General features: G+C 36.1%; 1 protein-coding gene across 1 annotated transcript in view; it reads left to right on the plus strand.

Moving 5' to 3' along the window:
- The window catches only part of LOC126473999 (uncharacterized), a 60,896-nt gene extending 52,151 nt beyond the window's left edge, over positions 1-8,745 (plus strand). The window contains exon 5 of the mRNA XM_050101389.1: positions 6,984-8,745. Within this exon, the coding sequence (XP_049957346.1) occupies positions 6,984-8,595 (1,612 nt within the window). The 3' untranslated portion in view covers positions 8,596-8,745. The remainder of the gene's footprint in view (positions 1-6,983) is intronic.
- Positions 8,746-17,125: the final 8,380 nt, after the last annotated feature.

The raw sequence follows: 17,125 nt of genomic DNA on the forward strand, positions 1-17,125 counted from the left end.
TGATTGATTTGAGGAAATCAGCCAGCCAGTTGCAGGTACAAAGGTTTATCAACAGCCGTTCACCATTATTTCAACAATTGTAAAACTTACTTCTGAGGGAGTCAGTTTTACAGTTGTTGAAAGAATGGTCTAGTGTTTTAATAAATCTTTGTCTGCAGGTGGTTGGCTTATTTTCTCAAATCATTCATAAAATTATATTTATAACCTTTGTAGGTTTAGAGAGAGGTTTTGACAGTGGTGACTGGATTCCACTCTTTTAACTTTTGAAGACAGCAAGGACAAAATACAGGAAGTGAAAGATTATCTACTACTTGTACAGAAAGTAGATTGCAGTCATAAGTGTCTAAGGATTTGAAAGAGAAACAGTAGTTCAGAAGGGAATGAAACAAGGTTGTAGCCTATCCCCCATGTTATTCAGTCTGTACGTTAAGCAGGCAGTAAAAGAAACCAGGGAGAAATTTCGAAAGGGAATTAAGAAAATAAGATCGTTGAGGTTTACTTATATCATTGTAATTTTGTCTAAGATTTGAAGGACTCCAAAATAGCAGTTGAATGGAATGAATAGCATATTGAAAAGAGATTACAAGAAAAAAAGTAAAATAAGGGTAATGAAAACAATTGAATTGAATCAGGCAATGCTTGAGGGAATTAGATGAGGAAATATGTCATTAAAGAAGTATCACCTTATGAAAGACCATTATTCTTGTGAAAGTGGGACAGCGGTTGACAGTATAAGTAATGGAAATGGAACACCACAGCCATATTGTCAAAGTACTTATTATTCAGATGATTAGTTTCAATGCTACATTTGCATGATCTTCGGGTTCTTTTTATCAGAAAACAATTTATGTAGTTACAATGCCTGTGTCTAATAATCTAGTTGAATATAAAAATGAGATCACAACTGCTTTAACATTGTAAAAGGAACAAATTTAACCAAACTACCCTGTGAGTGTACACATCAATGCATGGAAAGGCTTTATAATTATTTTTTTAGAAACTCTAATCATAAAATAGATAAAAGTACATGAACATAAAAACACTCAATAGAAAAATGTATCATAGTAATCATACACGTGGGTACTACCATACGTGTAAAAGGAGGAAGTGCTGCATAATTAGGAAGTACTGGATAGAATTGGGGAGAAAAGAAATTTGTGGCTTATCTTGACTAAAAGAAGGGGTGTTGATAGGACGTATTCTGAGGCATTAAGGTGTAGTGAATCTGGTAATGGAGGGAAGTGTTGGGGGAAGGGAAGGGGGAGTGGGTGTTTAAAAATTTTAGAGAAAGACCCAGGCATGAATACAGTAGACAGGTTCAATGGCTGTGGGTTGCAGTAGTTACTCAAAGATGAAGAGGCTTGCACAGGATAGATTAGCATGGAGAACTGCATTGAATTAATCTTCAGACCGAAGACTAAAACAAGTGTTCTGCAAGTCTTTTTAGTTTTATTATTTTGTCAAATATTTTATGAAGTTATTTAAAAGTGTTGTTATTGACATGGGCTATATCATACTGCATCATTATGCAATCTGTCCGTGAAATGGGCAACAAACAAAATATCTCTTCGATAAGTTAGTTTGCCTCTGTCTGATAATGATATAATCAAGCTGATTAGAGCACACTTTATATGGCTTTGCATTATAAATGGCCTTTACAATTTATGATGCATTTTCATTTCACGGTCCATAACATTTTGTTACATGGCCAATAGCAACACTGTTTAGTTTGTTACATGGCCAATACTTTAGTTTCAACCTCCTCCTTCAGGTGGTTCTGCTATATTTTGCCTCTGTCATATCTTTATTTACTGTGCTGTCACTCGAATGTTTTCCAATGACTCTAGTTTGACATGTTGATTCCTGTTTTGTTTGTTTTTTAATTAATTGCTTAATTGTAAGTGTATTTAATACCCCAGCACTTTCATTTGGTAAGTCACATCATCTTTGTTTTTAGATAAATTCAAAAATTGGCATGATTTGCACAACTTAAAAATTAAAGTGAGAGAGTTAGTGCAGATGGTGGTGTAACCGAGAGGTGGATGCTGGCCCAAATAAGTTGAGCCACAGTCATGCAATACTGTTTAAAAGAGTAAACCGCCATTTGACTATGTATTACTATATTTATCTTTTGTACTATCAAGATTTCAGGTTTTATACCATTCGCAAGTACAATGCTAAAAGCTGTTAGACCATTATGTCATATCTATTAAGGATGCAGGGTACTTTTCAGTCTCAATGTTATGTAAAAATCAATACCTATTTCTTTCAGGCTCTGTTTATAATGTATTTGTTTTACAGATTTTTTGTTGATCTCAGATAATGCGGCACACTTTCTAAACAAATTAGAAGTATTTTGAAAATTTTTGAACCTGCTTAGGGTTATTAAAAAAATTACAAAGAAATTGATGCAATTTTTTCCAAAATGCTTTCTCAAATTGAGGTACTATTTAATCTAATGTTATACATTTGAAGGAGACCAAATTTTTACCAGATACGCATGACATGATGCCAGAGGTACTACACGTATTTAATTCCACCCATTATGTACATTACAAGGATAAAAATCTTACATTTTAATTTTTATAATTTTTTTCTAATAAAATGTTATTTTTTGTATAATTTAGTGGATTCTGAGATAAAGCTTAGGTCTACTACATAAGTATGGACTATTGCAAGTTACAGAAAAAAATCAGAGCAATGCTTCATGAACTTTAGGAAATATTTGTACCTCAATGCTGAAAAATACAGCTTGCGGGAAATTGTGAACGAAGAGATGAGTCCAATTTAACTGTACTTCGGAACATTCCTGAAGCATAGTCTTCATCCTGCAGCATTTCTTTATCTTCAAGCTTCCTCTTCGCATTCCTTTTAGCACTTCTTGCTTCTTTGTAACTTGAAGAGCAAATCTTTCAGCATCATGCATCCATTGTCTGTCACATGCAAGCAATTGATCTTCCATATTAGAGCCACATTTTACACCTAAATTTCTCAAGACTTCCAACCTTCCTATCACTCCATCACTGAAACATATCACTGCATCTAGTACACCAACTATTAATGTATTTAGTTCTACAAAAAGAGTCTTGGGTAATCTTCCCCATATGCAATGGTTGAAACTTTCATTTGTATTCTGAGTGCCCCCTGAAGACATGTACTAAGCAAAACAGCGTCACTCAGGTCTCTAAAAATTGATTTTATTTCATTCATAACAGGCTCAGGAAGAGAATGCTTATGATGGTATATTTTACCACTTTCTTTTTCTTTTTGGTAGCCACACCAAGAATCTGCTCCTTTAGAGCAAAGTCCGTGAGCAGGGTGGTCATCAGTGGACAACTTATGAAAGTAGGTGGCCCACACAGCTTTTCTCATTGCTATAACAACATTGAGGTGCAGTTTGTGTAATAGACAGTCCATAATAACTCTGAAGAAGGTCTATTTCAGTTTCTGCCAATCAGCCTGTGCCAGTCAGAGAGTTTCCATCAGATAGCAACTTTCCTTTCATTTCTCTTCATAGCTTCCTCAATCTAGCAACCATCCTGTTTTTCACATCTCCACAACACTCCACTTTTGTTACCAAGTTATCACAATAAACATTGAACTCATTAATTTTATTGAAAGCTTTAGAGTCTCCATCACCCAGGTACTTCATATATCTAATATTATAAATGGGCACCGACCTCTGAAATATTTTTAGAGCTCCAGCACACTCCATACCTCCACTGTAACCAGCATAATTCCACTGTAACCAGCTTAATTCTTAGAACACCGATGTTAAATATGTCCTTCAGTGTTACCATGGTAGGTGTGGCAGTACTTAGATAAGCACTCAACATCAACAACTTTTCCATTCTCCAGAGAAGTAGCACTTATGTCACCATTCAAGGAATGATGTCCTCGATGTTGCCTTGTCCCATCAAGTGCAACAGCAATGTCCCCGGTTCCACTAATATTTAAAGTTTCTTCTACTGCACGTTTCACAGATGCTTTAGACACAACCGTCAAGGCATCTAAAAGTATTTTTATGTACTTGCTGAACCTACTGGGAGGAGCAGGAAGGTCCATCAAACCACAAAACGTTTCAGCAGCCTTTTTTTCCTTCTCCTATTGCATGCATTGCATGCACTAACTTCAAATTCACATCATACAAATTATGCACAATGTTCGACGTCATGTTTTAGGTAGATTTATTGCAGGATCTTCACGGAACAACTAATTTTTGACTTTCAACCCTTCCTGCTTTTTTGTTGTTCAGTTATTTCCAGACAGCCTACACCATCACATTGTTTACATTTTGCCACTTCCTTTATCAAAGCAGATAAGATGCCCACATCAAGAACGACTAATCCACTACAAACAGTGTCATCGTCAACACAAAAATTTGAATCACCAGGAAGCGTGTCAGCCTTGCCGCAGTGGATACATCGATTCCCCTGAGATCACCAAAGTTAAGCACTGTCGGGCGTGGTTGGCACTTGGATGGGTGACCATCCAGGCCGCAATGCGCTGTTGCCATTTTTCAGGGTGCACTCAGCCTCGTGATGCTAATTGAGGAGCTACTTGACCGAATAGTAGCGCCTTCGGTCAAGAATACCATCTTACAACCGGGAGAGCGGTGTGCTGACACCACGCCCCTCCTATCCGGATCCTCCACCGAGGATGACACGGCGGTTACTTTCAACAGTGTGGCTTGGTTTGTTTGTGAACTGGTTACCACGGAGATCCCTTTTATTGAATTTCTTGATGCAAGCATAGTTCATATTTATTGCACACTAAAGGATATGTACTTCCACAAATACATGTAGCATTTGGGCAACAAACATTCAGTAACATGTGAACAAACTGCTTCAGTGAAACAAAAGTAAATACTAGCAAAGATAATCACTTACAGACACTAGAAACCTGCACTGTTGCCAACATATAAAATGTATGATACGTGTAATTGCTGGAAACAGAAAGTTCACAGTTCTTTTCGAAATAATTCTGGTTTCTGTAACAGAAATAAAGGAGGCGTGGTGGCATACATGACCGTAACTTTAAAATTTGGTATATATGGGTCATTTTTCATTTGAAACCCTATAATGTATACATCAATGTAATCAGGAAAGACTATAGAATTTAATAAAATAATTTAAAAAATTTCGATTTTTTTTTTTACCATTTATAAGTACCCTGTATCCTTAAGGCAGTCCAAAGCAGGTAAACAAGACTAACATGTCTTTAAGATGTAACTGTCAAAGTATCTAGAAGTCTTTGGACTGCATTAATAGATATGACATAAAAATGCTCTAGAGTGGCATAAAAGCCAAAATCTAAGTAAGACAAAAGATAAATACACAAAGCAATACTCAGTCAAATAGTGGTTTACTCTTTAAACTGTATTTGAAGTTTAGGTTCTTTAAGGCATTCACTTCCAAGTGTAAAAAGTCTGCATAAGGTGCTAAAAGACTTATCAACTTTGCTCCTTTGTTGCTAATGCTGCAGGTGACATTAAGCTGAAACCACTTTTAGTATAAAGGGCTGAACAAGAAACAGTTTGGAGATAAAACAAGAAAGATTGAGTGACCTATATTCCGTTTGAAGACTGGTTAAAAACTGACTTTTTTTCCCAAAAGCAAAAAAGTGTTTGAAGGACAACAAATTAAGCAACAACACATTGCTTGTTTTGGATAATGCTCCAGGACACGTGGTTAATTTATTCGAATTACCTGATGATGTGGAGATAGCATATCTTCCCAAAAATACAACAGCTCTGTTCCAGCCGATGGATCAGGGTGTAATTGCCACTTTTAAGTCTTATTATTTATACGGGAGTTCAGTAAAACAATTTTGCCAATGTACAACATCAGAGATGCCATAACCAACATTAGCAAATCAGGTAGGAATTGAAATCGACCACATTGAACCAGGTTTGGAAACAAATTTGGCAAGAACGCATAAAAACTCATGAAGGTGATTCTCATTAAGAAATTTGAGAAGACATACTGAACTAAGGAAACTATCTTTTAATTTTAAGGATTTGGCATTCTAGATGCTGACAGAGAATCTCTTTCAAACTAGGAACTATTTCAGTTAGAATGAGCATGTGATAAAGAGCCAGAGCCAGAACCTGAACCTGCTGTGTGCCAGTAGGTAACTGCAAAAAAACTTGTGAAATGCACTTTCTTATTTTCAACTGGGAGTGAAAATCTTTTTTCAAAATGCTCCCAGTGAAGAAGGCAGTGCTAAAGTGTCTCTGAGAGCAAACTCAACCATTGCCTGTTACAAAACATTGCTAAAAGAGACAGAAAGCAAAGTGAAGCAGACAACGTTGAAACAGTATTGTAAATTGATTCAATCAAAAAAAAGTGAGAAGTGAGGGTGACGGAACATACTAGCGTAGTGATTCTTTATGTTAATGTTTGTCACTAGATTAAAACATTTGTAAACTTTTTTATTGTAGGTACTTATGAATTTGTGCTTACGATTTTTTACGTTTATGTTTATTTGTTTATTATTGCATTGTTTTGTATTTTCATTTTTAAGCAAGCATTTTTATGAAATAAAAATAGTAAAATGCTTTGTGAAGTAAAGACTATATTTCTTTGCAAAATATGAAACAGATCCAGTTAAATTTGTGTGGTTTCTTTTCAAAATTGTTGAGTTGTTATAAAGCTTTTCGCTTTACGGCCGACTTCCACAGAATGCATCTAGGCCATAAGGCGAAGTGTAGGTGTATTTTAAATGATTTTATTGAACTCTTTGACTCTTTCATAGGCTTTTGGACCATTTTTTTTCTGTGACCTTTTATTTCTAATGCTTTCCCTATTTTTGAATCCAGAAGACTACAGAAACTATATTTTGTTTATGTAATTCTTTTTAGTATATAGTTAACACGAGATGGATGCATGTTTTGTCTGAAAATGATATGCACATAAAATATACACCATGCTGTTGCCATTCTAAATAATTATTTTCAAAAATTCAAAAATATCTTGTTGCAGGGCTGAAAGTATTTGCAATATGCTGAATGGTCATGGTTGGCCAGCCACATGGATAAGTAGCAGCAAATCACAGGAGGCTCGCCTCGAGGCAATAGCTACATTGCGCGAGTTCCGGAACCGTATTTTGATCTCTACAGACCTGACAGCACGTGGCATAGACCTAGAAAATGTTAATCTGGTGATAAATTTAGATTTACCATATGATAGTCTCACATATTTACATAGAATTGGTAGGGCAGGTAGATATGGGTCTCATGGAATTGTGATTTCTATTATAGCTGATGGTAAAGAGCTTGAGGACTTCCAGAAGATGTTAGGTTCATATGGCGGGGAAAGTGCATATGTTTATAAGTTTACTTTGGATCATTTAGTATTAGACTTGTGGGCTTACAAGATGGATGAATTTGAAAAAATTCAAGGAATTGTTGTTAATGATGAAAATGACAAGGAAACAAGAGCTACAGTACACAACTCCCTCACTGGAAATGCCAGAACTGTTGTCAAAAATCAGTGTAATGCAGATGCAGGAGGATGCAACAAAGAGGAGTCAGTAATGCTGGCTAAATGCGAGAATCTGGATGAATGGATTTCTGATGCCCATGTTTGCATGGATGCGAATAATCTAAACATTTCTGAAGAAGAGAGTACAAATAATAAAATTGACAGAATTGCTAAAAACATGCTTCATGATCTAAACAGTAGTGATTGGTTAACAACACTTGAGCCATACAATGAACTTGTACAGATGGGAAACAGTGAAGTTGTTGAAATATCACTAAAAACAAATTGTTCTTCGAATCTGGTAGAAATGACTAAAGATCTTGAAGCATTATTGTCAGTGATTGAACAAAAGGCACAAGTAACATTCAGTGAAGCCTTCGAAAATTGTAGAAATCTTAAAACTGAAGAGCTACTTAATGATTTGTATAAAAGTGGTACATTTGTCCTTCAGGAAGATATCTGTAGAAACAAAGCAATTTCAGTGGGGAAAAGTCAGAATTACTCTAGTCAAAACAATAAAAAGACAGTCAATAAGGAAATGTCTTATCCATGTCACATACCTAAAACTCCATGCAATGATACATTAATTCTTAGGGAGGAAGTCAGAGAAGATGAAATGGCTACAAAATTGATGATCGTGAATGGACAAAATGTAATGAGTAATGAAGCAAATAATTTTCCATTTCCATGTCGTGCTTCTGGCAGAAAAGTTAAAGTTAGTGGTGTGAACCCAAAATTAAGTAAATTGCATCGGGAGGCTCAAGCTAAAGGATATCCTAATGGAGATGTGTACTGTAGTCCTGAAATTCCTGAAGTGAAGTGGGATAAATGTTCTAAATATATTACAAGAAACAAACAGAGTATCACCCAAAACCAAGGTGTGAACTCTCACAACACTTACTCAGGGATAAGAAAACCTGATAACACTAATTGGCATTATTATCTTGAAAACAATACTGTTGCCAACAAGAGATTGGGCAACACTAGTAAAGGTATTCCTTTTGATAATGCAGACTGGCACAAGAAATGGAGAGAACAGATATATAGGCAGTATTTGCAGTATGTAGAATACTTCCAGTACATGATGCAGCAGCAGTACATTTTCCCTTAAAGCACTTTATGCTGTGAGGCTTAGGAAGTAAAATGTTGGTAATTTTGAGATATTTTGTAAATTGCATATATGTATGAAGTGTACAAAATGGATTTTTGATGTTAATTTATTTAAACTCCTGATATTGAAATACAGAGATTTGGTAGTAAATAGTTTTTCCTTCTCTTAATTGTGGATGACCACACACAAAACTGTGTGACATTACCCTGTTTTATATTTGTTCCATTAGCCATATGAAACTGACATCCATTTTTTGTTTAAAAGGCTGGGCAGAGGCCTGTTCTCTCCCCACTTGTCGGGTAGCTTTCCTCAATCTCACCACACTCATATTCTCCCTCCCTCTGTGAAATTTCTAGCAATACCAGGAAATTTATTTTTCACTGCATCTAGCTACAGACATAGGTGTTTCTTGAGACTCCAAAACTTGAACAATTGTGTTCAAGAAAATTCAAAACCAGCCTGATAGCAGCAGCATTTAACACAGTACACTGGTTACCTATTAACAAACAAAATAATCTTTTCCAATAATGTGAGAAGACGTGTGGTACTGAACTGCAGATGTAGTGTGGTACTGTGTGGCTTAAGTGTGTGCTACCTTTTTTAGAAATTTTACTAATTATTATTTTTAATGTTATTCATATACAGTTTTACAGTTACAGATCATTAGAAAAACATGGAAGTACCATGGGCTAAGTCACCGTATCACTCAGCTAACAACTGTGTGTAGTAGAGAACAATTTGTATACCATGAGGTGGTGGAATATATAAGGATGTCATAGTGCTGCAGAGGGAGAGGACTGCTATCAGAGAGCAGAAGCCTTTATCAGTTGCCAACTCTGCACTGTATATGTACAAGGCATGTTAAAAAAATAATGGGAGAGAATTTTATTTGTGTGTATAATAGATAAATGTTATCCCCTTGAAGCTATTCTCTATAAAACTTTTGGAACTCTATCTTTGGAATACCTATTAGCTCTCTCAAAGATTCATTTTTAATCTCATCTATGCTTATACAACAATGGTCCTGTAAGGTTTTATTTATTTTTGACAACATAATAAAGAAACATGATACCATTTATGGCAAGTACAGAGGTTGGGACATCATTGGGGTATTGTTGTTGGAAAAAATTCACGAAAAGCAACAAAGTTTGAGCAGGTGCATTATTGAGGTGCAAAAACAATGAATTGTTTTGCCAAAAATTGAAACCCCATCTCAGCACTCTCCCCACCCTTCCTCCCTCCCTCCCTCCCTTAAAGAAAAGAAAAAATCCCTCAGATGCTTTGCGCAGTCAATGAGCTTGTAAGTAGTTTTCTTACCTGTCATTACACCTTCAACCAATACCTCATAGTGCATATTGCCACTAAAATAAAAAAAATAACCTTCACATTTGATTGCACTAATTGAGCTTTTTTTCTGTCTTGCTTCCTCTGTGATGACTGAGACTTAATTTTGACATCATAACCATAAACCCATATTTCATCACCTACGTGACATGTTTCAGTAGCTCTGCTATAGGTATTGATGTCATCTAGCGACTCCTGAGCAACGTGCTTTCATCTGTTTTTCTTCGAAATTTAACAAGGCTAAAATAAATTTTGATATATTTTGAAGGAGAGACAGCATTGGTCGTATATTTTTGTTTATTATCGCAAAATCGATTTTCGGTCACTTAGTGACCATCTTCAGTGCTTTAATATATAACTTAAATTAGTAAGCACTGGTGTCAATAAGCTTATGGCGATCACATAGACTCATAGATTTTGCGATGATAAACAAAAATATACGACCAATGCTGTCTCTCCTTCCAAATATACCCATTATCTGGTCGTAGTGCACAGGACACTATGGAGTCGCCAACCAATAAATTTTGATGTTGCACATTTCATGCCCAAAACATCCAGAAAAGTCATGGTGTGAAGCTATTGATATTCCAGTGTCATCAGCAACTTCTCCAATTGGGATTTGGCGATTATTCATAATCATTTCTTTGACTGACAATGTGCTGGGGCATCCAGAATGATTATCATCAACATTTTCACAACTTCTTTGGAGCACTTACACCATTAGTAAACCCTTGTTTCTGTCATAATAGACTCATGAAAAGTAGTATTTAACGTTTTCTAAAAGTTTGCTGCACTAGTGGCCTAGGCTTTGTGTGGAGTGGGGTTGTGGTGGTGTGGGCTCAATTTGACAATGAATTTATTAACAAAAAATATTCATCTTGACGGTACAGAAATAACGAAATTTACAGCCCAATACAGTTCTTGGAGGCTGGGCTAAACAAGCAAATAACAAAGTAAAATGTCTTTAGCATAATGAATACAAAATTCAAGTAGAATTTCTTTAAAGTCAGTAGTGCCATTAGACTGTTTTTTTTATTTGCAGTGTTACATTTACACAATCATGATTTTGGGTTTAAAGTGCCATTATCAAGTGTTTTAATGTTATACAGTGCGTAAGATGGCATACTGTTGTATTTAAAATACCCTATTAGACACACTGTCTAAGGGTCAGTATTTCTAGTAAAAGCCTACTCCTTTGTTTTATCACTGAGTATACCATCTTGAGTCAGAAACATTGAGCCTTAGACAATGTGTCTAATAGTGTATTTTAAATACATCAGTATGCCATATTAGGCACTGTGTAACATTAAAACACTTGATAATGGCACTTCAAAGCCAAAATCATGATCATGTAACACTGCAAATAAAACAGTCTAATAGCGGTACTGACTTTAAAGAAATATATTATGACTGTGGCCCCACATTATGAAAAAATTAAGTAGAATTCACCCCCAACATAGAATTGAGCTATTAATAGTATACAGTCTGTATGCAGGCAGAAAAATGACAATAAATTAACTTCTGCAATTAACTGGAGGTTAACCAACTAGAAGACAACTTTCTGATTTTATTAGGGCTACTTACATTAGTACTCGACTAAGTACAGATCTGTGACAACTCCAATTACAAACTAGTCACTATCAATCATGCAATTTTCTGTGCAAAATGACATACAAAACAGATCACTCTACTAGGTAAAATAACAAGATGACTTATGATACGATGGCATCAACAAAATCATTCAAGCTCATAGCATAATAATATGATGATCTGTATAATGGCACATGCAAACTCTCGCACACTTATGGCATATAAATAACAAAATCAAGATGGCTCTCACTTTTAGTGAAAACATTCACGCACCCAGTGTGCCCAGGCACAACATCCACAACACACTATATTGTATGCAAGGACCTACCATGTGTTATTTTACTGATCATCTTATACACTCAAATCACAACCTCTACTCTTCAGTGTACACTATGACGCACCACTTGACCAACCAAAATACTGCTGTTGGCCACTAAAGCACTCAGGTAGTGCTCCTCTTCTGTTCTGAGAGTCCCTGGCTGCTTTTCAACTGGAATACCTTCCTCTTGCCCAGGAGAAGGTACCAACCAACCCACTGGTTTGTTTATGTCCACATAGTGGCCGTGCTCTGCACTGACCATTAGTGAGATCCCATTGGCAGCTTCCTGGTGTACCAGCTTGGAAAAGTCTTCTTGTTATTTCTCTCCACCAGCTGACTGCCTCCGGTTGCTACACAGGCAACCACTGGACTGCATGGATAGCCCTGATTATAGCATCAGGAATGCCTAAGCTGTCCACAAGACAACAGATGGTTGTCCCTTGCTGCAACTGGAATAAAGTACACTGTACGCCACTGCTTGTAGTCCAAGGCCCGACTGCTGTGTTCACCTTCCATGCTTGTCAGTCCAAGGCTTCAACTTGAGTGCTGGTCAGCCCAAGACTCCTGCTTCTGTTACTTGCTGGCCCCCAGCCAGGTTCAGAGAAGCGCCACAAATGCTACCGACTGTGTCCCTATCGGAATTGTGAATTTTGTTTTATTCATCTCATGACGTATATTTGCAATCCATTTGGTTTGCATACAGGAGACATGTCAAAAATTTATAATACAGTTATAGTGACTTTTACATTAATAAATAATAGCACTACAATAAATAATAACACTGTAAGGATATGTCTTGGAATATGTAACACATTGTATCCCGCTCAAAATTTCCAGTTTGTTGTGCATGGATTCATCTACTGAGTTGTAACCCTTCAGTGTCAGTACCTCATATAGCTTTCTTTTAAGTTGACCTAAATTCATCTGCATCAACGTGTTCCCTTTTAATTTATTATAAATTTTCATTCCCATGTATTTAGGTCCCTGGGCATACAGTCTGCGGCAGTGGGTGGGGAGCATCAAATTTTCTTTGTTTCTAGTATGATGTGAATGGATAAAATGGTTTCCCTCAAATGAGTCATGTCTGTTGTTGTTGTTGTTGTTGTTTTTGTTGTTCTACAGTCTCAATCTGCTCACATTTTGGCTATTTGTTTTTGAACTGCATCATGTGAGTCTTAGATATGTTCAGATTCAACTCATTTAACTGAAACTAAGTTGCTAAGGTATTAAGGGTGCTGATCACAGATTTGGCATTTTTTTCCGATTCCTGATCTTCAACTAATACAGAATTATTATCTGTGAACAGAACTGATGGGGAGCTGATATTTAATGGTAAGTCATTAACAGAGAAGAGAAATAGGACTGGGGCTAATATGGAGCCTTGTGGAACACCATGAGAGATTTTTTTCCCTGTCAGAAAAATAATATGCACCATTACAAAAGATGCTATGCGTTCTGTTTGATAAGTAGGTTTTAAGTCATTGTAGGGCACTGCCGGCCGCTAATGCCATACTTCTCAAGTTTGTAAATGAGCAATGCATGGTTTACAGAATCAAACACCTCTGTGAGGTCGCAGAAAGTTCCTGCCATATTATTTCTCTTTTCTAATGATGTACTTAGTTTCTCAATGAAACTGTTCACTGCATCTTTGGTGTGTTTTCCCTGCTGAAAACCAAATTGATTGTTTAGAATAACATAGTATTTTGCAATGAAGTTTTGAATTTGTATAACGGTAAGTTTTTTAGATATTTTAGATGTGACTGGGAGAATCAAGATAGGATGATAATTTCCCATGATCTCTCTTGATCCCCTCTTGAAGAGTGGTTTGAAGTCAGCATATTGCAGTACCTCTGGGAAACAGCCCTCTTCAAAACATTGATTTATAATTTGAGCTAGTGGGTTTGCAATTTTATTGTGTGCCACATGAATAACTTTGGTGGGTATTCCATCCCAACCTGCAGATAGTGTTAGAATAGCATTTTCTACATCCACCACAGAAGCTTTAAAGAATGTTGTGAAGTTATCAGAGTTTCTACCAAAGCCAAAGGGATTTACTTCGTTGTGATAATCTGTTACATCTACATCAGACTTTGCTACATTTGTAAAGGATTCAATAAAGTATTCTGGTATTTGAGTTGGACTTAACAATAGTATTTCCTTAAATGTCAATTTTTGAAATTTCTTGGTTACATGTTTTAACACCTAACTCAGGTTTAATTACTGACCACACAGCCTTTGTGTCTTATTTCTATGATTTAAAATTAGCCTGTTATTTGCCAGTTATTTTGCTGTCTTGAAAACTTTTAAATATGGTTCTATAGAATCTAATATATATAATGAAATATCTTTATTATATTTTAGTTCTATGTGCAGCTGCCTTTACCTCACACTGGAAATTTTAATGCACTGGTAATCCACTTTAATTTATTTGTTATTTTATTGCTGCAGAGTCTAGGTAGAAATGTTTCATTAAAGACACCAAGAAAACTATTTAGGAATTTCTCAAAGTTTTCATCACTTGAGTTACAATGATCAAAAGGCCATGTTTTCTCTTTTAGCTTCTCACTAAATGTTAGCAAGTTTTCTTCACTAAAGTTCCTGCTCATATGGGTTCTCATACTTGTTCCTGTCTGCGTGTGGCAGCTCAATGAACAATGCACAATGATCTGAAATACCTAAATCTAGACAAAATTTATGCACATCTTCATATACATAATTAGTTAGAACATGGTCAATACAGGTTGCTGATTGCCCATTGTCTCTGGTAAATTCAAAGAAAAGCACGTGAATTTTTTAGAATTTGGTTTTCAGTTAAATTATTGTAATTTTCCATTACTGCAATATAATACTGCAGGAGTAGAACATGAACAAGAGAAAAATCAAAAATAAATGTAAGTTGCAATGGAAATGTGCCATTTACAACAAAAAAACACTGCATACACAAGCATCTGCGAACAGCAGAATGTGTCAAAGGCTTTAGGGTGAAGACTATACAGCACTTCCTAACAACACACTGCTTCTGATGAGCATGACATAACAACTGTTTACATTAGGTTGGGCTCATCCGCATGAACAGTTGAGTCATGTATGAGTAATACCTTCTCCTGCTTCTTGCTCCTTGAAGTGGGACTGTTAGCTGTAGCAGCAGTAGGAACAAGCGAACAGATGCTACCCAGGAAAAAATTTCTTGTGCTCACAAGCTTCACCACATGACCCACGTTTACGTTTCGTGATTTGCCATTTCTTCTTTGTTTAGAGCTCTCACATCAGACAAAAATAAAATGGATTTTTGTGGCCAGGAGCTATCAAGTGAATAAAAATACATTCACATAGTTATGGAAAGCTAAAATATGGTATTAGTTGTAGTTTTCTGATTTTATTCTATTTCCACATTTCTGGCAGGCAAGCATTAATAGCCTTGGAGAACAACGAAGTTATTTTTGTCAGTTTGCTAAAGAAATTTGACCCCTTTTAATCTTTCCTGCAGAGACAGTCAAATTATTTTAACGAAATGTTTCACTCCATACTCTTGGCTAGTTTTAACTGTTAGCTGAATTTCAAGTGCATGTTCTCATCTTCTGGCACATAGGGCATTATGCCACAATAAAGGACCACACATTAGACAATACAATACTGGTACACCAAGAAAATTTGCATGCCGAAAACCGCCATGACAAGCCTAATATCAGGTTGGGGCTTCCATTTGGCTAAAACAAACTACACACTCGCTCATTACTTAATAACAACCTGAATAAATGGAGCACTTCTGATAATTCAGAAGTTAGCCTCTGCATAGTGCCATGTACATACAGTCAGAAGAGTCCAAAAGAAACAAATGTTGTGTGGGGGGGGGACTTGTTTTGCACTCTTTTGAAACTTTATTAAAAGAAAAATTTTAAGTAGACATGAAAAATTTTTTTTGCTGTTTTATCTATCTTTGTTTACCTTTTTTCTTCAAACTTGATTTTTTTTTCTGAAAAAGGGAACTTAAGAAAACAAACATACTCATTTTTCTTATATTTTCTGCATATTTTGTATTAAAATTTTAGGTAAATGTGATTTACTGTAACTACGCGAATTTACCATAAAGACTTACCTTCGTTTGATTTTTTGTTTTCTCTTAATTTTATAATAAAATTTATATTTTTTGCCATTTTTGTATGACAACCAGTGAGCTAGAAATTAATATTGGGATAGTAGAAGGAAATTGTTGGTACATGCTGACTTCCTTAAAAGTAATCTCTATGAACCTGCACATACAAATTTGCATTTTAAGCTAAATTATGCATTTTAGTGTATTGTTCAAAATTCTGATGCTCTTGGAGTATCCTTCAATGTCCTGCTTCTTTTTTGATGTAATGTAAGATCTCTTAATGTTATATTGCTACAAAAATACAGACTTCCTGCATTATTGTAGTTGTGCTCGCACAGTAACGCCTGTTTCCTGCCTGAGAGAAAACTGTTTCTAACAGGTCGCTGGAAAATACTGCGAATGATGGTTTGAAAAGCATTACTTTCACAGTGAATTTCCTTCTACGCAAGATGAATTATGTTAAGTGTGTGAATGTGCGATCGAGTCCTTGAATCACAGAATGTTTGACTCTCATTTAAAACATAACACTTTGAGGGCCAGCCACTTACAAGAACTTTGTGCCCAAAAGACAAGTCATTTCTGTCATTATTTAAAATTTTACTTGAACGTTTGTGTGATGTATCTTAAAGTGTAACATGCGCAAAAAAATTGTATGTGAAAGCTTAGCTTTTCTTGTAGCTACAGTATGTATATTAATTTAAACCATTAATTTTTCCTGTTTGTGTGTTCCCGCTACTTACCAGTGGTGTTGCTATCGGCTGACTACATCCTGTGTCTGGCTGGTGGGATCACATGACATGAGCTGTGATTGACTTAGAAAACGCATCGCAGTCTCGATTTCAATGCTTCTGAAGAGTTTGGTGGGATTCGACTTTATACTTCGGTAATTCGAAGATATGAGGCATAATGTAATACGAAAATATGCAGCGTACATGTTGCTGCACACCAAAGAGCTTTCCAAAATGCTTTTTTTTTTTGCGGGAGGGGGGGGGGGGGGGGAAGTATTGTTTTCTAAAGTGCCGGGAAGCTCTGCACCGGAGTATACAACCTTAACCATTGATAGGATTGATAAGTTTTATAATTCCAGGGGAAAGTACATTGTCACTTAACACAGGTCCGCCCCCGGTAGCTGAGTGGTCAGTGCAACAGAATGTCAATTCTAAGGGCCCGGGTTCAATTCCTGG

This window comes from Schistocerca serialis, chromosome 4 (assembly GCF_023864345.2).
Source record: "Schistocerca serialis cubense isolate TAMUIC-IGC-003099 chromosome 4, iqSchSeri2.2, whole genome shotgun sequence".
Lineage (NCBI taxonomy): Eukaryota > Metazoa > Arthropoda > Insecta > Orthoptera > Acrididae > Schistocerca > Schistocerca serialis.